This window comes from Meles meles, chromosome 1, assembly GCF_922984935.1.
Source record: "Meles meles chromosome 1, mMelMel3.1 paternal haplotype, whole genome shotgun sequence".
In the NCBI taxonomy this organism is placed as follows: Eukaryota; Metazoa; Chordata; class Mammalia; order Carnivora; family Mustelidae; genus Meles; species Meles meles.
Genome location: NC_060066.1, coordinates 163,120,715 through 163,141,717, shown reverse-complemented (window position 1 = coordinate 163,141,717; position 21,003 = coordinate 163,120,715). Strand labels below are relative to the sequence as shown.

Sequence of the window (21,003 nt, the reverse complement as noted above, 5' to 3'; positions counted from 1 at the left end):
CTTGAAAAGAAGGCATGTTTTCTGTTATTGCACATCTGCATTTAAGTTTGTCTGTTAGAAGTCTGTACTTCTCAAACTCCCCTAAGATGGGATATGCCAGTTAGCCAAAACTGGAAAAAAGGAAGAAAATTTCATATTTTACAATTATCCTAAAGGGTTCTTCTGTTTTATGCTTTGTTGCTTATCCCTTGGTTATATTTTTTTCTGGCACCAAAAAGAAGTTCAAAGAAAGATGTGAAGTTTTGTTTTAGTTTTTACATTTTAAAAAATTATAGAAATGATATGTGCTTAGTAAAGAAAAATGGGGTGTGGTATAAATTAATAACCATCCCATTGCCCAAGTATAGCCATTGTTGATAGTTTGGTAATGTCATTCCAATTTCTTTTCACCTGTGTATACATTTTCCTTACATATAAATTATAATAATAATTTTTTTTTAAGATTGTATTTATTTAGGGGTGCCTGGGTGGCTCAGTGGGTTAAAGCCTCTGCCTTCAGCTCAGGTCATGATCCCAGGGTCCTGGGATCAAGCCCTGCATTGGGCTCTCTGCTCCCTCTTTCTCTCTGCCTGCCTCTCTGCCTACTTGTGATCTCTGTCTGTCAAATAAATAAATAAATAAATTATTTTTTTAAAAAAAGATTTTATTTATTTGACAGAGAGAGAGAGGCAGAGAGGCAGGCAGAGACAGAGAGGGAAGCAGGCTCCCTGCCAAGCAGAGAGCCCGATGTGGGGCTCGATCCCAGGACCCTGAGATCATGACTTGAGCTGAAGACAGAGGCTTTAACCCACTGAGCCACTCAGGTGCCTTATAATAATTATTATTATGGATTTATATCCCTTTTTCTTGTTGGCATTATAGGAAAATAATTTCCATATATTAATATAATCTCTTCCTAAATACTGTTTTGAGTAGTTCACATGTGGACATTATCTATTCTTCTATAGTTGGATTTTTAACTTTTTTGCTAAGTAAAAATCTGTTCTTTTAATTTATGAACATTATAAATTGATATATAACATTCACATAGTACAGAAAAATAAAAAATAGCGCCCTTAATTCTTTCACCTAGAGGGTAGACTCGACTAGTATCTTGGTTCCCAGTTTTCTGGGTATCGCCCTACTCATCATAAATGCAACCATAGTTTACTGATCTATAACTTTTTTTTTTAACTTAGCAATGCTGTTAACAATGACAATGACAACAAAAACCCTCCAATCTTATTTTAAACCAAAAAATGACCTTGTGTAAAATGACAATTTTTTTTGTTTCAAATTTCTCTTATGAAAATCTCCAAACATATGTATTGGTAGAGAGAGAGAATGGGTCAGTGCATGCCATGTGTAGCCACCATGCATCTTCAACACTCATCAACTCTTGGGCCATCTTGTTTCATTTATATCCCCACCCATTTCCCTGCTCTCAGATTATCTGTGGTAATTCACTGAACTGGGCTCAATGATGACTCAGAACTTCGTGAAGTAGTGCACATTTTCCAAGGCCCTTTGCAATCTGGTCCTGACTGACTTTCCAGTTGCATCTCTTGCCACATCCCCAATGAGCGCAACACTCAAGCTATTTCAAAGTAAGTTAAGGCCACATCATTCTTCAAACATGCCTTGCTCTTTTGGGCCTCTGTGTCTTTGTATATGCTATTCCATTTTCCTGAAATGTTTCTTCTTCTCTTCTCTGGGTGTCAAACCTTTCTTTACCTCTCATGGTCCAGCTCACATCACCTTGTCCATGTGGGCTTCTTTAAACTCCTCCTCTGGGGTGCCTGGGTGGCTCAGTTGGTTAAGCGACTGCCTTCAGCTCAGGTCATGATCCTGGAGTCCCAGGATCAAGTCCTGCACAGGGCTCCCTGCTCAGTGGGGGGTCTGCTTCTCCCTCTGACCCTCTCCCCTCTCATGCTCTCTCTTCCTCTGAAGTAAATAAATAAAATTAAAAAAAAAAAAACACAACAAAACTCCTCCTCTGAATATTCCCGAACCACTTTGTACTACTTCTACTTTTGCCCTTATCACACTGCACATTCTGAGCAAATACTCAAGCAGGGTGGGGGCCAGCCTGCCACAGGGCCTGATAGGAGGGAAAAACTTGGTAAACAGAGTCCATTGAAAATTTTGAAAAGTATGCTTTTTAAACATTTTTAAATTTTTATTTATCTTTTAAAAAAGATTTTATTAACCCATCCGCCAGAGAGAGAGAGAGAGAGAGAGAGATAGCGCACAAGCAGGCAGAGTGGCAGGCAGAGGCAGAGAGAGAAGCAGGCTCCCTGCTGAGCGAAGAATCCAACGCAGGACTCGATTCCAGGATCCCAGGATCACGACCCATGCCAAAGGCAGGGCCCAACCAACTGAGCCATCAGGCACCCGAAAAGTATGCTTTAAATAGACATAACCATTTATTATTTTTTAAAAAGATTTTATTTATTTATTTGACAGAGATCACAAGTAGGCAGGGAGGCAGTCAGAGAAAGAGGGGAAAGCAGGCTCCCCGCCGAGCAGAGAGCCCAACTCAGGGCTCGATCCCAGGACCCTGGGATCATGACCTGAGCCGAAAGCAGAGGCTTTAACCCACTGAGCCACCCAAATATCTATCACCAAATATTAGGTGCCCCAAATATCTAGAAATATTAATCAAATTCCTTCCTTGCCATAACTCTCCAATTCAAACAGCCTGGCTCTTTTGTGCTCACTGCCATGGTGAGAGAGGTTTAAACAACTTTCATATGTTTATTTACCATTTGCATTTCTTTGGTGTATTATTTGTTCATATCTTTCAACCATTTTTCTATTGAGTTTCTCTCTTACTGATTTGTAGGAGCTCTTTATACATTAGGATATTAATATTCTATTATACATAGTGATCTCTGTCTGGTGATCTCTGTCATATAAATAAATAAAATCTTAAAAAAATTTTTTTCTAGATATTTTCTTGTGATATTTTTTACTTGTACTTAATTCATATGTGGAAATGTAGAAGAAAGGCCTGGAAAGGTATATGTTAAGTAATTAACAGTGGCCGCTTCTGGGGAAGGCCGTGGAATGTGTGGAGCTTCAACCCTGCCGTGTGCCCGGAAGGAGACAGAGCTTGACATTTGTGAACCCAATTAATGACTCTACACAACTCCAAACTAGAGGTTTGGAAAAACTGACATGTACAAAACAGATTCCTCCTGGGGTGCCTAGGTGGCTCAGTGGGTTAAGAATCCAACTCTTGATTTCAGCTCAGGTCACAACTGCACAGTCATGAGTTTAAGCCAAGAGCTAGGCTCCACTCTGGGTGTAGAGCCTACTTAAAAAAGAACAAAAAAAAACAAACCAACAAAGACTCTTCCTTTTCTTCCTTGCTTGCTGATTCTTTTTTTTTTTTTTTTAAGATTTTATTTATTTATTTGACAGAGAGAGATCACAAGTAGGCAGATTGGCAGGCAGAGAGAGACGAGGAAGCAGGCTCCCCGCTGAGCAGAGAGCCCCATACGGGGCTCGATCCCAGGACCCTGGGATCATGACCTGAGCCAAAGGCAGAGGCTTCAACCCACTGAGCCACCCAGGCGCCCCTTGCTGATTGTTTATAAAGAGAGTTTATTGTCACCTCTCTTTCATCTCCTCTAGACCAGGGCTATGACTAATAAGTGATAGATTCATCAAATGAGCTTCTGATCTTTATATATTTAAGTTTCAGTTGGATTCTTCAGTGGACCCCAAACCCTAATTTATCTCTATTGTTTCAAACTCCTCCTGTATTGAATTTTGTTTTGTCATCAAAGCTGTCAGAGAGTAGTAATGTACACTGATACATTCTCTCTGTCACCATGCCTGTCTTTTGGTTCCAGTCTGAACAGTCTAAATAGAGGGTCAGGATCCAATAGAACATGTAATTCCAGAATGAGGCTCTTGGCAAAAATCAGTGGAAGGGAAAGCAGATTCATGTATGTGGAGCAAGGTCACACTTTTTTTCATCATACACAGGCCTCTCTTCTTGGCCTTGAATGCTTCAGTGATTTAGGTAGAAGTAAAATCATATTCACATTTACAGCTGAGAGAGATCACTGTCTGGTTAAAAGAATCAAGATTTCAAAAGACTTTGAGTCTAGGTCAAAACAATAAAATGCAGTTTAATGGAAAGAATGCCAAGTCCCACACTTAAGTAAAAAAAAAAAAAATCATTTGCAGAAGTACAGAATGAGAGGAACTTGGCTTGGTCACAATTGTTATGGAAAAAAAAAGTGAGATTTTAGATGATTCTACACTAGACTATACCCTAGCCTAATGTTAAAAAATCTCCCACTCCCAAACGTTAAAAAATCTCCCAAAACAACTGAAATAATCTTAGCTCCTATAATAGAAATGTAGTATGGTGTTCAGATTAGTGGAAGTCATCATATCATTGTATCAGCATTGAAAATATTTCCAGATATAACATTAGTGAAAAATATGAATGATCTATAGATCATAATGCTATTTATGTTAAAAATGTGTGTGTATACTAGATATGAACTTAGTCCTACATTTACATCTCAAAATTTAGTTGCTGAAGTAAAACCTTCATAAGTGTTTTTTTAATGCACTCTTAAAATATTTTTAAAAATGTATTGAATCCCTTCTCATGGCCATGCATCTTTGTAGACATTGAATATGCAGTATTTGGGCAGTATCTGAAATAGTTGGGAGAATTCTGGGCTCTGCTTTTTATAAAGATGTTGTGAAAGAAGAAAATATTCAGAGAGTGAAAAGAGCACAGAAGGAGAAGGAGGGTGTGAAGGTGAAGGGCTGGGTGTGGGGAGGGGACAAGAATGGAGATTCTTCAGACGCCGAAGAGCTGTGACGAGCGGGTTCAAGGCAGAACTAAGGCATGTGATGAAATGCTATAAATGAAGAGAAATCTAAACAAGGAAGGCCTATAACAGTTACAAGTATCCCATTATGGATAGGGCCGAGTTCCCACTGTGTTCCCTGCCAACTGGGATGATGATGAGGATAATGTGAACAACAATGGTTACTATTTGTTATTTACTAAGTGTTTTTCACACATGATCTCATTTAATCTTCACAACAGTGTGATGAAGCTCAGAGAGGTTAAGGAAATTGCCTGAGGTTTTAGTGCCCGCCCTATAAAAGAAGGGATAGTCCAGTATGTCTGCTCTCATTAGTAAAATTTCTTAGCAAAATAATAGTTCAGCTTATTTGAATATCCAGTATAGAGTTTAACAACAGTAAATGTTCAGTGTACATTAGTTGAATGAGAAAGAATCAGCATAAATGGGCAAGAAAAAGAATGTAATAGGAATAGGTACTGGGAAAAAAAAAATGAGCTTCAGAATAAAATACACACAGCCTCTGCCATGGTTAGAAATCTTGAGATAAGCCTGATGGACATGAAGCATGTTTCTGGAGTAATGCTATCTAATAGAACTTTCTGCAATGATAGAAACCTTCTGTAACTCTGCTCTCCAGTATAGTAGCCAGTAGCCACATACGGCTATTGAGCACTTGAAATCTGGCTAGTTCAACAGAGGAACTGATTTTTAAGCCATTTAATTTTATTAACCGAATTTAAATAGTCACATATAGCTAGTGGATACTGTATTGGACAATGTAGAAGCTTCGATTTCCCTTACATCTCTGCCCATGCCTGCAAGAAGGGCTCAAGCCTTGTACACTGTTCGGAGGGCACACGAGGGTAACAGTTGTGCTGACAGGGCAGTCTGCTCACCCTGGGCTCACCTGGATGGAGTCCAGGCTGGTTGAGGGATCAGAGGAAGCATCAGCAAAACTAACTTCTCAGGGCAGCAGGAACTTTGATCTCATTGGTAGGATGCCCAGGTGCCCCCAAGCAGATCAGCCAGAAGGCAACTCCTCTGGGAAGAAGTCATGGCTGGAAGACTGTGTGAGCCTTTCACAGGACAGAACCGCCTCCAGTCACTCAATTGTCATGACTCCCAGAGTTCACTGTCACCAAGTTCATGTGGACAAAACAAAGACCAGGAAGGCTTATGGAATTTCAGGATACTTCATTGACCCCTTAGTGCATACCATAGTTTCCCCCAACCTGGTCCATAAAAGGAGTCCCAAATCCGTATCTTTCCCACTTCACCTTGTACCACCCTCTGCATCTTTCTCCAAGCTTTAACCATACAGGTCTTCTCTGTTCCTGCCTAGAATGCACCATGTCCCAGTAGACTACCATGATTAAGAGTACAAACTCTGTAGCCACATTGCTAAAATTCGGAGCCTTCCTTTGCCACTCACTAGCGCTCAGTTACTGCTGTTCCCCACCCACCCACGGAGTCTGGCCAAACTGCTGGTGGGGTCGTGCTCACAGGAGCAGCAGAATTTAGAAAGGTGTCCAGCTCCCTTGGGACTGCATGGAAGACAAGGGGAAATTGAGATGTGAAACGGGACGTGAACCAGGAGGACAACCTTCCAGGCTCGGACTTTACCTCCCATGCCGGCTGACCCTAACTGATGCCCCACTCTCTGCACGTGCGGGAAGCTGAGGGCAGGATAAGGTCTGTCCTTGCCTGCCCAGTCCCTCTGGCCCCTGGGGACGGTGGTGACGGGGAAACTGAGAGAGAGTACCATGGTACTCCCTTCCTCCTGTTCCTCCTGAAGCTCTCTAAGTCCAGGAAGCCAGCACCTCTGAGCCTGGTGTCCTTACAGCCCACCTCAGTGGGGCTCCAGCAGGATGCTGCTGCGTCCGGCGTCCGGGGCCATTGTACAGATGGCAGGCATGGGTTTGAGTTGTTGCGGTGGTTGGAAGGGACACTCCTGGCGTTTGGTGGACGGAGAGCAGGAAAGCTGGCTGGCTAGCGCTCTGTGCAGCGAAGCCTGTTTCAACGTCTTCCACAACTCGCAGATCTGCCCCTGACAATCACGGGGAGCTTGTTACCCAGAACCTCATCGCCGCCTGCTGACCGCACTCATCTCACTTACTGCTCAGCTCTGGTCTTTGATTTTCCTGTATGGTTAGGAATTGCTCCAGTCCTCTCTCTTCCCTGAAGTCCAAAGTAGTAATTCCCTGCCGACTTCATTACAGCCCCTCACGCAGTCCCGCCTCAGCCGTCACAACTTGAAATCGGTGCATTACAATGTTACTTTCTTCTCATTTCCCCGTTCTCTTTCAGCTGGGGCATTAAATTGCTTTTGTGTTTGTTTGTTTGTTTGGTGTTTTTAAAAACATGGTATGTACATGGGTCATTTTGGGTCATTTTGGGATAAAAATAAAGGAGCCTCAAGTGTGTTAAAAAAAAAAAGCGAAAATAATAACAGTACTTACCTCATAAGGCTGCTAGAAGGATTAAATGCACAAATATGCAAAGTGTTTCGTTCACTACCTGACACATAATAAATATTATGAAGTGTTGGTTATTCCTAGCAGTAACTGTCTTCCTATGTTAATGTTTGTCTGTGCCTTGAATATTTCCCAAGTCAACTGGTCATTCTGCAGTTTTCAAAGTTAATGTCATCTTTTTAGGAAGACTTTTCCTCTTTGTGAGTTTTAATTATCACTCCCTCCCCACCCCCAGTTAAACGTTTTAGTAGTGCTAGTATGCTGGGCTTTTCTTTCCCAGCCCACGTTCTACTCACATGAGTATCTGTTCGGATGATGTTTAATGTCTTTCTCCTCTTTTGGAGTAAAAGAACGATACTTGTCCAGTCGTTCAGAGTTGTGTCCAGGGGGCGAGTGCAGTATCTGTTCAAGGTAGTTGTTTAAAGAAAGGAAGAATTCATGGAGGCATGTCAGTATCTTAGGAGAAGGCAATCCCACATTTCAAGTTAAGCTCATAGAACAAGCTCTCTCGAATATTCATATCGTCAAGATCCTCCTCCACTCTGCAACACCTTTCGCTCTATTCGCATAGTTCAGTTCTCTCTATCATCACTAACAACCCACGGTGATAAGAAGCAGAGGTAGTTATTCATAAGAGAGGGAAACATAAACCACCGAATGTAAATCAGGGAAATTTGTTCTCAAAGGTGACATCAAATAATCTTATTTGTTTTTCTGTGGCCCCTTGGGAGGTGGTGATCTACAGCGCCAGCTAACCTTCCCTAGGAAGTGTCCATCTGGCATCATGTTGCCAGGGATACCCCTCGGAGTCCTTGGAGGCTGCGTACAGCCTCTGTCGGTGCATTACTAAGAGGATTCTAACTGCTCTAACATCTGCAGGTCTCCATGGCTGGACATGGCAAAGGTGCTTCTTGCTCACATCGCAGGTCAACGTGACTGATGGAGAAGGGAAGGGATTTGTTTCATTCACTCATTCAGGAACCCGGGCTGCCTCCATATGGCAGCTCTACCATCATTCAGGACTTCAAAGTCAGCTACTGAGCCTCTGACTCCAGCCAGCTTACGTCTGAAGGAAGAGAGCTTGAAAAGGTTTCAGAGGCCAGACCTCAAAGTGGTGGATATCATTTCTCCCCCATTCCCTTAGCCAGACTTATCACATGGCCATGATCAACTGCCAGTTAAGCTGGGAAAGTAGTTTACCTGCTTGCCCAGGGAGGAGAGAGGCATGGGCATTGGTGAACACCAGCCATCTCTGTCACAAAAGTAAATTACTATCATAAGAACAACAGAACACAGCCAATACAGTGGTGTTAAGAACTCCAATTTTAACTTTAATTTACTTCAACCAAAAAAAGGGAGCTCATACACATTTTAAGCTTTAAAAGCATGCAGGCTTTTCCTGAAGGAATCACACCAAGATCCTAACTTGCAAAGGTACTCTCCAGCAGAAGAGGTGAGGAGTGTGAGCCCAGCAGATGAGGCTGCCATCACATGAGTGGCTGCTGAGTCCCTAGTGAAGCCCACCTTATTCCCATTCACCTTTCACTACCCATTTTTAAAAATTTATTTATTTTAGGGGCACTTGGCTGGCTCTGTGGGTTAAAGCCTCTGCCTTCAGCTCAGGTCATGATCCCAGGGTCCTGGGATGGAGCCCTGCGTCGGGCTCTCTGCTCAGTGGGGAGCCTGCTACCTCCTCTCTCTCTGCCTGCCTCTCTGCCTACTTGTGATCTCTCTCTGTCAAATAAATAAATAAAATCTTTTAAAAAATTATTTATTTTAGCAAAAAAGAGCAAGTTTGTCAAGCCAGGTGAGGGGCAGAGGGGTAGGGAGAGGGACAAGCAGACCCAGCACTGTGGGTAGGATTTGGCGTGAGTCTCTGCATAGTGCTTGGTCCCACAACCCTGAGATGATGACCTGAGCAGAAGTCAAGATTTGGATGCTCAAGCCCCTGAGCCATCCAGGCACCCATATCACCACCCATTTTAAAGCTGCCCTAACAAAATCTTCTTTTGGCAATGGGCTTAACACTTGATACTATTTTTTCCTTTCTTATTATACAAGTCAGATTAATTCAAAGAAATCTTGAAAAAAATAAAAGAAATAGCAAAAGAAAAAAGTCATTAATAATCACACAACTGGGTTGTCATTTTCAAAAAGGCTCCTGACAAGGAGACTGAAGAAAGAAGAGAGGAACCCCCAAACCACCCTCCCTAAGGCCCTGTAAACCATTCCCATGGCCCTGTCCTTCTCCACCTTGAAAACTTCCCAACTACAATCTGTAGGTAACCACTCACCCCATACTTCATTTTCCATCCACTAAGGCATACATTTAAACTCTGAGCTATGGAGCAAAAATTTTCAGAAAGGTCCTTTGCCTTTGGGTAGATTTTCCAGTCTCCACACAAAGGCTCTTCTCTAACAGAGAAGAGTTGAGTACAAAAACCTTTTGTTATAGCATGTTTGTGTCACTCACAAGAGGAAGGTGAGGATTAGCATAGTCTGAAACATGCTTTATGTCAGACAAGTCCAGATGCTTTATAAAGGTAAGTTTACATTTTATCTTCAAAGTAAACCCCCGAGACAGATATTATTTTCCCAATTTTATAGAAGAGAAAACTAAGGCACAGAGAGGCTAGCAAGTCACCCAGGGTTACCTAGAAGTGAGTCATATGCTCCTTTAATCACTCTTCTTCACTGCCCCTGAGCTCCAGACATGATGGAGAAAATAGGGAAGGAGGCTTTCTGGAAAAGCTCCTTGGAAATGGGGGGTTTTCTGGACTAAGTTGGGCTACAGATTAAGTTACAGGTTAGAAAACCTTCTTAATCATCTCTGGCAGAGGATGTTTCTTGCCAAGGCATCACCTTAATTCTGGCTTCTGCCTGGTAAGCCCAGCCCCTGGATACATCTTTCTTGCCCTTCTTAGCCTCAAGAGGTAGTGACTTTGCATAGCTGCTACTCTCAGGACTACATCATCCTCATCAATCCCTTGCAGTAACATCCCTTCATTCTGATGTAAAATGAAACCAGAAGTAATATATCTTATTGAGAACGGCTTCCTTTCCAAGTCTGGTGCTCAGGGCAGAGAATCCCCTGAATAATAAGCAGGTGTCAGATGCAAAAACAGGGAGCTTAGTCTATGGAGGAAAGACAGATCTTCAAGCACATTTTTTCCAATACAAAATGGAAAAAGCCACAGAGCTATGTGCAATGTCTTGTGGGTACACAAGATCAGGGTCAATTAGCCAAGCAAGAATGATGGTTGTCATACCTACATCTTCTGTGACTTTTAGTCCATCTGTTCGCTGGAGGCCAGTGAACAATAAACCATTGTCTAGACCTTCAAGATCATTGATTGAATCCCCCCCCCTTTTTTTTTAAGAATTTACTTATTTATTTGAGAGACAGAGAGTGAGAGAGAGAGAGCCTAGAGGTGGGAGGGTCAGAGGGAGAAGCAGACTCCCCACTGAGCAGGGAGCCCAACTCGGGACCTGATCCTGGGACTCCAGGATCATGACCCGAGCTGAAGGCAGTTGCCCAAATGACTGAGCCACCCAGGCGCCCTCAATCCCTTCATTTTACAGAGAAGGATATGCAAGCCGTGATTTCCTCAATGTTTATTTTCCCTGCCCCATTTGCATCATCCATCTATGCCCCATAGAATGGATAAGAAACTGTAGGATAAGAATCCCAACTATTCATTTCCTAGTTGTAGAACTATGCGTAGTTACTTAAGCTTTCTCTACCCCAGTTTCTTCATTAGTGAACACAATAATAATCATTCCAGTCATTGGCCATTGGCTCCATTTTACTCAAGAGGGAAAGTGATAGCCTCGTAGCAACCAGACTCTACCCGATTCCCCACTCCTGCCAGCTCCCAACCTCCTCTTCTCCAACACCAGCCTTCCTTGCTCTCTCCACTCTACTTGCGCTTGTCTCTTGCTGTTGCTCAAACCCACCAGTCTCCGTCCCAATGCCAGGCCTTCACTCCTCTGTTCCTTCCGCCTGGGATGATCTTCCTTCAGGCACCTGCTTCACTGACTTCCTTCTTTTCCCTCAGGTCTTTGCTCAAACTTTCTCTCTCAACCAGGTCTACCATGTTCACCCTATTTAAAACTGCAACCTGGGGTGCCTGGGTGGCTCAGTCAGTTAAGTGTCCAACTCTGGATTTCCGCTCAGGTCTTGATCTCAGGACTGTAAGTTCAGACCCCACTTGGGGCTCCATGCTGGGTGTGGACCCTATTTAAAAAATAAATAAAACTTCCCCAAACTGTAACCTATTTATGCTCCTCCTTTCCCAAGCAATATCCCTAGTCCCCTGGCCCTGCTCTATTTTTTTCTTTTATCCATACCTTAGGTCAAACTTACTTACTTATTTTGCCTATTGCTTATTATCTGTCTCTCCCATCCCCAATAGAATGGAAGCTCCATAAAACAGAAATCATTATCTGATTCATCCTTCATGAATCCTGAAAGCCTAAAATAGTATTTGGCATCCAGTAGGTGGTTAGCTGGTGCTTATAGAGAGCTATAAGTAAATAAGTCACGTTTGTAAAGTTCTTAGTATTGTGCCCAGCATGGAGTATTATCAAAACAATAGCTCACACTTACTTATTGCCAGGTGCTGTTCTGAGTGTATATATATAATAACTCACTCAGTTCTCACAACAAACCTGGGCCCTATTATCTCCATTTACAGATGAGGAAATGAAGCACAGAGATGTTAGTGGAACTTGCTAACATCACTCTGCCAGTAAACTGTAGAGGCAGGAAAGTGTGGCACCACTCATTGCTTTTATTTTTTTTTTTTTTGAGATTTTATTTATTTATTTGACAGGGAGAGATCACAAGTAGGCAGAGAGGCAGGAAGAGAGAGAGAGGGTAGCAGGCTCCCTGCTGAGCAGAGAGCCCCGTGCGGGGCTTGATTGCAGGACCCTGAGATCATGACCTGAGCCGAAGGCAGAGGCTCAACCCACTGAGCCACCCAGGCACCCCGACTCATTGCTTTTAATAGCCAGGCCATACATACACCTTTCTCAATAGACATCATTTATATTTTTAGGTCAATTTAAAATGAATCAGCATTTTTGAGGGGCTGAATTAGTACTCTGACAAGGTGCATTATAGTAACATTCTATTGCATGAGGTAGACACACAAACTCCATTCTGGACTTTCCACTTTTTAACTTACCACCTCACCGCATCTCCGTACCCGCCATCTGCCATGACAAGTCTGCCTCTCAGGCGATGGATTCAACCCACCCTCACCCAGGCACAGATTTGGCAGAAAGTGAAGTCCAGAGGGTTTTGTTCCCTTTAAAGTTCTGAGATATTGAAAGTCAGTGCACCATTTGTTAATAGAACACTTGCAAAGTAACTTATTAGATTATTAGAGACAGAGAACTTTCACACATGATTTCATGGAATCTCTGCATTCCAGGGTAATTGGAATCACCCTGTTGTGAACAGGATGAAGCAAATATTATCCTCAATTTACAGATGATGAAAGTGAGGCTCAGGAGAATTATGTGACTTTCCCAAGAGCACTAAAATGGCAGGTAAACTAGATTCAGTCCAGGTCTTGGAGGCCAAGCCTGGTGCTCCTTTCCTATTACTCAGTGGGAGAGAAAAGCAGAAGATTTAGTTTGAGCACTGAAGGTGCTCACAAAAGGTTTCTTATGGTTTTAGTCCATGATATTATCATTTTGCCCCTCAATGATTACCCCTATCTGTGCCCATTTCCCCATTTTATGGGCCTCTTGAAGAACCCCAATTTCCTGAGGGTAAGCTGAGTGCTAATTAGGAGACCCTGGGCATTCACCTGCTGGTTGGGGCTATTCTTTGGCAGCTGGGGGCCCCAGGCTAGCTTGTCCCTAAAGATGACCTCAAATAATTCTGCGCTCCTTGTATAGGAGTGCCAGGTCCTCCCATTAAGGGGTAGAGCTTGACTTCTCTCTAGAACAGCTGAGCCTGTGACTGATTTGACTAATAGACTGTGTAGGAAGTACTTTGGGGAATATTTGTGCCAAGGCATCTGGAGACTTTTCAGCCAAGTCTTTGAGAGAAGCCCAGCAGTTTCAGTTTTCTCCTTTTTGGAACTCAGCCACTGTCTTATGAGGAAGTCCAAGCAACCATGTGGAGAAGAATGGAGGCTCTTGGCTGGGCACCCAGCTGACAGCCAGCACCATCTTGTTAGCTATGTGGGTGAGCCACCTGAGAGGCTGACCTTCAAGCCCTAAACAACCCAGATGACATCCTGTGGAGCAGAAATGAGTTGTCTGCTTTGAGCTCTGCCCAAATTGCAAAACAAATGATTATTGTTGTTCTAAGCCATTACATTTTGGGGTAGTTTGTTATGCAGCAAAAGATACTGGAAACAAATGTCTTAGAAGTCCTGAAAACATTTTACACGAGCAGTTTCTCCTCTTCTCACACAAGGCCCCACTGCTGAAAATGCCATGGTTGGGAAGATTTATGTAGGTATTGCTCTTTAAATCTTGACTCTATCATAATGCTGTACACTTGGAGAACTTCAGATTGAAAAATAAGTTTAAGTGGAGACTGCCCTTAATTGTTTCCTACGCTAATAATAGTCCTATTACCACTGCCACTAGGGTAATGAGAAAGAACACCATTAATTCTAATGGTTCCAAAGACACCTGAGATGCCTTTACGGTAGATAATTTCATTTATATTCTGGAGCTTTTGGTAACGGAGGATGGGCAACAAGACCTTTCCATTTCTCTCTCCATAGATACATACACACGTGTACACATTTATTCACTGCAAAATGTGAATTTTGCACAATGCCAAAATTGCAAAAAATGCCATTCTTTTAAAATCCATCCTTGACTCTCTAAATGGACATGGTATTATAATAAACTACCATTTATTTTGCCTGTTGGGCCCATTATGTGTAATAATAAAGCACTGCAAGCCTCTGAGGTAGGTGCTATTTACTGTCTCCATCTTACAGATGGGGAAAGTAAGCCTTAGAGGAGAGCCTAGGTTCTTTCTGCCAGCCCCTTCTCCCCTTCTCCCTCTCTCTCTGTCTCTCACTCACACACACACACACACACACACACACACACACACACACACGCAAGAGAATCTTACATCGCATTGACTTTGAGGACTGTCATTTTCATATTTCTGGACTTAGCTTTGTAAACACAATGATAGGAGTGGAATTCAAGGTTTCTTTTCTTTCTTTCTTTCTTTTTTTTGTTTTTTTTTTCCTATGCCCAGTGATCCAGATGTACAAACAAGTGGGCTTGTTTTGCACTTTTGACATTTGAAAAGAAATTCCATGTTGCTAATGCTCATGAATGTGCCTTAGGGCCCTTGGGGGTTTCTACTCAGAAGATCTTTCAGGCTGCATTCTTTCCCCATGGACCCCAGGGACTGTGGAGAAGGTTCCCTACTGGATCTGCCTAGAGCAAGCTGTGACTGTGGGAGTCAGAAGCTTTTGGACTTGTTTCAGCTCTGAGCTGGAGCAGTGCCATGAAATCACATGATGTTTGGACTAAAAGGGCAAGCAAAAGAATGTCTCTCTCATCCTGCCCTGGCCAGCGAAATCCAAGCAGTGAGCAAGTGGGCCCCTCCAAGTTGCTGCTTCAGTCCACTGGACATGCAAGGGCAATGCAAGAAAAAGACAAGTATCTAAGCCAGGCCCACTGGGCGTCTACGACTTAGCAAAATCCTAAAACCAGTTAGTGAGAGTCAGGACATACAGGGAAAGATGGTGGTGGATCCCAGAAGGAAATTTTCGATCCTCTGGTTAATTCCCCTACACTAATGGGAATGAGAGTGGTGGTGGTGATGAAAATAGTAAGCTAGGAGGAGAAGGGATATAGCCAGTATTTTAAAGGCCATTTGGGTAACCAGGACTAGATTCCAGGTGTCCTAACCCCAAGGCCAGGTGAGAAGCCCTAGGAGCAGAGGGCAACCCCAGTCTAGGGTATTAGCTGGTGGCACATGGCCACTATTTCTGAGCAGCGTTGTTAATTAGATCACTTGTTCTAGGGCCCATTTCTTCCGACTTTAGTCTGGATGCCAAGGAGAATAAGGGTTAGAGAACAAAAGTCAGCTTATTGCTGGTAGAGGATACTCTCAATTTCTACTCTCCCAGTCTTTTCCACTTTCCTTTCTATTTCATATCTTCCTATTCTTTTGGATTAGAGAAAGAATAAAATCGGGCTGTCCAATAATTACTTTTAGAGTGTCATTTATCTAGACCACTAAGGGCCTCATACCAAATAGGAGCATTAATTTAGCTTTCACTGAGTGAATTGGGTCTCTGTGCTCCCGTCACCTTTCAAAATCCTCCCCGACATCTACCAGATGATCTCTGGCATCCTATGGTGAGCCAGGGGTCATGACACAGTTGAGTGTAGCCATAAAGGCATGGATCTATGTTGAATCCTGACCCAACTTTGTCTTAGATATTGGAACGAATTATACTAAATTGTAGATATGTAAGTTTTTAAAAAAATTAAACTTCTTATTTTAAAAATGATTATAGGTTCACATGCAGTTGTAAAAAAATAAAATAAAACACTATCCCACAACCACTTTTACCCATTTTTACATAATGGGAACATTGTGTGAAACTATAATCTAATGTCAAAACCAGTATGTTGACATCAGTACAGTCAAGGTACAGAACAGTTCCATTACCACAGGATTCCTTGTGTTGCTCTTTTATAGGCACGACTTTCTCCTCATTCCTGGAGACCTGTTCTCTATTTCTATAATTTTGCCATTTCAAGAAAGTTCTATAAATGGAATCATACAGTGTGAAACCTTTTGGGATTGGCTTTTTTAAGTCAGCATAATTCCCTGGAGATTTATATAGTTTGTTGCCTAAGTCAAAAGTTTATTGTTTGTTACTTTTTATTGCTCATTAATATTTTGTGGTGTGGAGGTACCACAGTTTGTTTAATCATTTGCCCATTAAAGGACATTGGGGTTGTTTCCACTTTTGACTATTAGGAATAGAACTGTTACGAACATTTGTGTATAGGCTTTTGTGTGGATGTAAGTTTTCCTTATTTCCAGGATATGTATCCAAGAGTGCAACTGTTGGTCTTATAGTATTTGTTTGTTTAGTTTTACAAGAAACTGCTAACCTGTTTTCCAGTATATCTGTACCATTTTATATTCCTACTAGCAATGTATGACTGATCCAGTTACTCCCTCTACATCCTTTCCCACATTTGGTGTTGCCACTATATTTCATTTTAGCCTTCTGATAAGATGGATACTGATATTTCATTGTGGTTTTAATTTGTATTTTCTTAATAGTTAATGATGCCGCATGTCTTTTCAAGTGCTATTTGCCATCTGTAAATCCTCTTCAGTGAAATATTTGTGCATGTCTTTTGTACATTTTCCAATTGGATTTTTTTAATTTGAGCTTTGAGAATTTTTTATTTATTATAAATACTAGTCCTTTGTCGGATACGTGGTTTGCAAATAGTTTTGCCCAGTCTGTAGCCTGTCTTTTCATGCTCTTAACAGGCTCTTTCACAGACGAAAAAGTACTTAATTTTGATAAGGTTCAGTTTATCAATTTTTCTTCTTATGGATCATGCTTTTAGCAACATGTCCAAGAACTCTTTGCATAGCTGTCGATCCTAGAATATTGTATCCTGTTTTTTTTCTAAAACTTTTATAGTTTTACAATTAAGTTTGCAATCTGTTTGACATGAATTTTGTATAAAGTGTGAGGTTTAGGTTGAGGTTCTTTTTTTTTTTTTAAGATTTTATTTATTTATTTGAAAGACAGAAATCACAAGTAGGCAGAGAGGCAGGCAGAGATAGAGGAGGAAGCAGGCTCCCTGCTGAGCAGAGAGCCCGATGCGGGGCTCGATCCCAGGACACTGGGATCATGACCTGAGCCGAAGGCAGAGGCTTTAACCCACTGAGCCACCCAGGCACCCCGAGGTTCATTTTTTGGCCAATGGATGTCCTACTGTTCTAGCATCACTTGTTGAAAAAGTTATCGTTCTTCCATTGAATTGCTTTCACATCATTGTCAAATATCACTTGGGCACATTTGTGTGGGTCTATTTCTGGGTTCTTTATTCTGTTTCTTTTCTTTTTTTTAAAGATTTTATTTATTTATTTGACAGACAGAGATCACAAGTAGGCAGAGGCAGGCTGAGAGAGAGAGGAAGAGAAGCAGACTCCCCATCAAGTAGAGAGCCCGATGCGGGGCTCGATCCCAGGAATCTGGGATCATGACCTGAGCCGAAGGCAGAGGCTTTAACCCACTGAGCCACCCAGGCACCCCTCTTTATTCTGTTTCATTGACTTATGTATCTTATCCCTCTGTCAACACCACACTATTTTGATAACTACAGAGTGATATCAAGTAGAGTGATTCTTGCCACTTTTCTTTTCCTATGGAACTTACGTTTTTTACCATTTTACTTGGGAAGAAATCTCAAACTTAGAGAAAGTTGCAAAAATAACAATAGTACAAAATATACCCATGTACTCATTATCCATATTCACCAATTATTTAGGCTCCTTCAGATTTATTTATTTATTTAGACAGAGAGAGCATCAGTGCACAAGCAGGGGGAGTGGCAGTCAGAGGGAGAGGGAGAAACAGGCTCCCCACTGAGCAGGGAGCCACTGGAGGGCTTCCTTTGGGGGCCTGGGATGAGGGCTAGATCCCAGGATCCTGAAATCATGACCTGAGCTGAATGCAGACACTTAACTGACTGAGCCACCCAGGTGCCCCTCTTCAGCCTTCTTTAATCTAGAATATCTCCAAGCCTTTTTCATCTTTAATGGCATTGACACTTTTGAAGAATACTGAACCACCCCACCCCCACTTTTAAAGTGCAGTCCTCATTTGAGGTTTATCTTAGATTTCCTTATGATTAGATTCAGGTTGCTGTGCATATGTGGCCAAAATATGACAAAGGTGATGTGTCCTTCTTTAATGTAACACACCTGGAGGCACTCACATTTCATCTGCCTCAATTTTAATTTTAATCACTTTGTGAAGTTATTGTATGATATTTGTTTGGGCCTTAAAAATGGTAATTTCATGATCCCATCCAACATATAACCTTTATTAATTAAGGTTTTACATGTGAAACCTACCCTCCCTGATGCTGGCTTTTTTTTTTTTTTTTTCACCTGTTAAGTGTGGATTCATAATTTCTCTCCCATGAGTATCATTTGGACGGTTAAATAAGGTCATGCATGTAAAATCTGACACACAAAAAGCACCCCATGGATACACTTCTTGCAGCCAGGAAGTGTTAAGGGATCTTGGCTTGGATCTTTCTCTCAGACACTCCAGATGACAAGCAAAATCATGACAGAGACAAAGTGGTGGGGGCAGCCTCAGCTCTGCCATTTCGGGTTCCCCAAAGGGAAGACGGGAAATTGTCTCCCACCCCACCGGGTGCGGTGAGGTTTAATAGCATGTATGTAAAAGTGCCTGGACATAGACTGGGTCCTCAAAAAATCATTAGTGATGCCTAAGCTGTTGTACGAGGAGAGTAGGACTATCTGCCAGACTATATATATATATAAAATGTGGGATCATTCTGAGGCAACAGCAAGGTACGAAAAAACATGGTTAGCGCCCTGAACTTGGGAACTATCACCATTTAGCAGCTATGGGCGGATAACTCCCGCTCTCGGAGCTTCAGTTCTACCCTGTGTAATTTGGAGATAGAAATCAGCGCGCTTCCCCGGGGATTCCGGTGTTAATTAAGGATGTCCAGCAGTACCTGGCACTCCGTCGCCGTCTTCTGAATGAAGGCCGGGGACTGAAGCGTTCACCTGCACAGCTGCGGGGCGCTCCGAGGGCTTCCGGAGGGGGAGCCTCGCACCAGCGCCCACGCCTCGGGCGGCCGCACCCGGCGGGCAGGGCCCGAGCAGCCACCTCCCCCCCCCGCCCCGCCCCGCCCTTCCCGGCTGTCGCAAGCTCCTCCCCCGGCGGCCGCGTCCACCCCCGCGACCGCCCCGCACCTGCAGACGCCGGGCGGCCGGGGAAGCGCGAGGCCACCCTCAGGCGGCGGCGGCGGCAGCGGGGGAGGGGCGCGGGCGCACAGATGGGAGCAACTGAGAAGGGCGGCAAGAAGAGCCGGAGGCTGTTTTCTTCTCTGCGGCCGTGGAAGGCGACCCGGCGGCTGTGGAGAACGCGCTCGGCTCCCAAGGCGGCGCAGGGTGAGTGTGGTCGCGGCGGGGGGACCTGTTACAGCGCGCGGCTGGCTCGGACTGGACTGCAGGAGGGCCGCGGTGGCTCCCGCAGCCGGAGGCGGCATCTCGGGCCCACCTCTCGGTTCCTGGGTCCTCAGGGTGGGGGGCGGCGCGACCTGGATGTCTGGCCTGGCCCGGGCGACCCTCCACCCTGACCTTCGGCCCCTGTGACAAGCCCGATCCCCCAAGCTCTCACGGCGCTGCTCACCGAAGTGCGGGGGCCGGTCTCGGAAGGGCCCCCTTCTCCTTCTACCCCTAAGCATCTCTCGTTGGGCCAGGTGGTTGCAGTTTGTTTCCTGCAAAAGCCCCTGTCTGTAGGTTTGACTGGGGACGGGAGGATTCAGGCTGCCTCTGGGACATAGAATACTCAGGTTTGCGTCCCACCCAACACCTGGCCGGTTGCCTGCAATGCAGTAGCCATAGTGGGGGGAATGAATCTGGACCCAAGGTTACCTTCAGGGTCTTCCCCATCCAGACCCACCCCCTTTCCAACCTGTCGGTGGTGATTCCCTGTTCGCTCCTAAGCTCTAGTCCCCATAAACTACTTCCTAAACACAGTACACCCTGTCTCCACCATGGCCTTAAATCACATTTATTCAGTCACTGATTCACTCCATTCATTCCTTCCACAATTTGTATTGAGCTCTTCCTGTGTTCTGGGGCCAGGAGTGAGCAAGATAGGAAAGGCCCAGCTCATGGCACTTCTTCTAGAGGGGGAAACAGACATTACACCCGTAAGATAGGTAAACATCCCCATTACAGATAGCTGTGTGCTGGGAAGGAATCACAAAAGTGTGCTGGGAGAGAAAAAAAGGCAGAGTTGCCCCGGCTTACAGGGCAGATGGACAGGGAAGACCTCTCCGAGGCAATGTGATTTAAACCGAGACCGGAACACGGAGTAGGAGTTACTCCAGCATGGAGCCTGGGGAGAGCATTCCTGCTGGCGACAATAACAAGTGGAAAATGTTCCCAGGGTACCGGGAAAATGAGAGAGGCAGGGCCTAGATCAAGGTCTGGGTAGGGCATGATGAGAAGAGTTTGGATTTTATTTCTAAAGCGAGCTGGAAGGCTACTGATGTGTTCTCAGCAAGACTGTGACATGATCTGCTAGCTCACTGCCTTGTGTGTATTTACAGTGGCCATGCCCTCATCTCAGTCTGCCCACCCATCAGGGATGCACAAATGCCTTTTCCTCTGTGAAGCCTTTCCTGGGGTTTCTGCCACCTGTAACCTCTTTGAGTAGGGCCTCTGGCACTGTTCACTGGGCATTACAGATTCCACGTGGGTGGGTTCTCATCTATTTCATCATTGCCTCCCCTACCAGGCTATGTCCAGGCTTGGTACTTTCTAGATACCTGTTTGCTAGACTGTGTGTGTGTGTGTGTGCGCATGCGTGCACGTGTGTGTGTGTCCTGTCTTGTCCTTTCCATCTGTTTCTGTCATCTGAGGATTCTTTTTCTGAGAGACTGACATGCCT

At 43.8% G+C, this 21,003-nt stretch overlaps 1 protein-coding gene and 1 long non-coding RNA gene across 4 annotated transcripts in view; one reads left to right on the top strand and one right to left on the bottom strand.

Moving 5' to 3' along the window:
- Nucleotides 1-560: 560 nt before the first annotated feature.
- Nucleotides 561-19,285, bottom strand: LOC123950637. Of its 2 annotated transcripts, XR_006820263.1 has the most exons (4): nt 19,055-19,285; nt 7,594-7,699; nt 5,731-5,955; nt 561-598 (listed from the first exon to the last, which is right to left on the bottom strand). It is a non-coding gene; the product is annotated as an uncharacterized LOC123950637 (long non-coding RNA). The 2 variants fall into 2 exon arrangements; XR_006820262.1 differs by lacking the exon at nt 561-598 and having other exon boundaries at nt 5,659-5,955.
- Nucleotides 19,286-19,313: 28 nt separating this feature from the next.
- The window catches only part of DNAJC6 (DnaJ heat shock protein family (Hsp40) member C6), a 148,321-nt gene continuing 146,631 nt past the window's right edge, over nt 19,314-21,003 (top strand). The window contains exon 1 of one of the 2 annotated variants that reach the window (XM_046018747.1): nt 19,314-19,493. In XM_046018747.1, coding sequence (XP_045874703.1) covers nt 19,379-19,493 — 115 coding nt within the window. In that variant the 5' untranslated portion in view covers nt 19,314-19,378. The remainder of the gene's footprint in view (nt 19,494-21,003) is intronic. The other variant, XM_046018737.1, reaches the window with a different exon arrangement.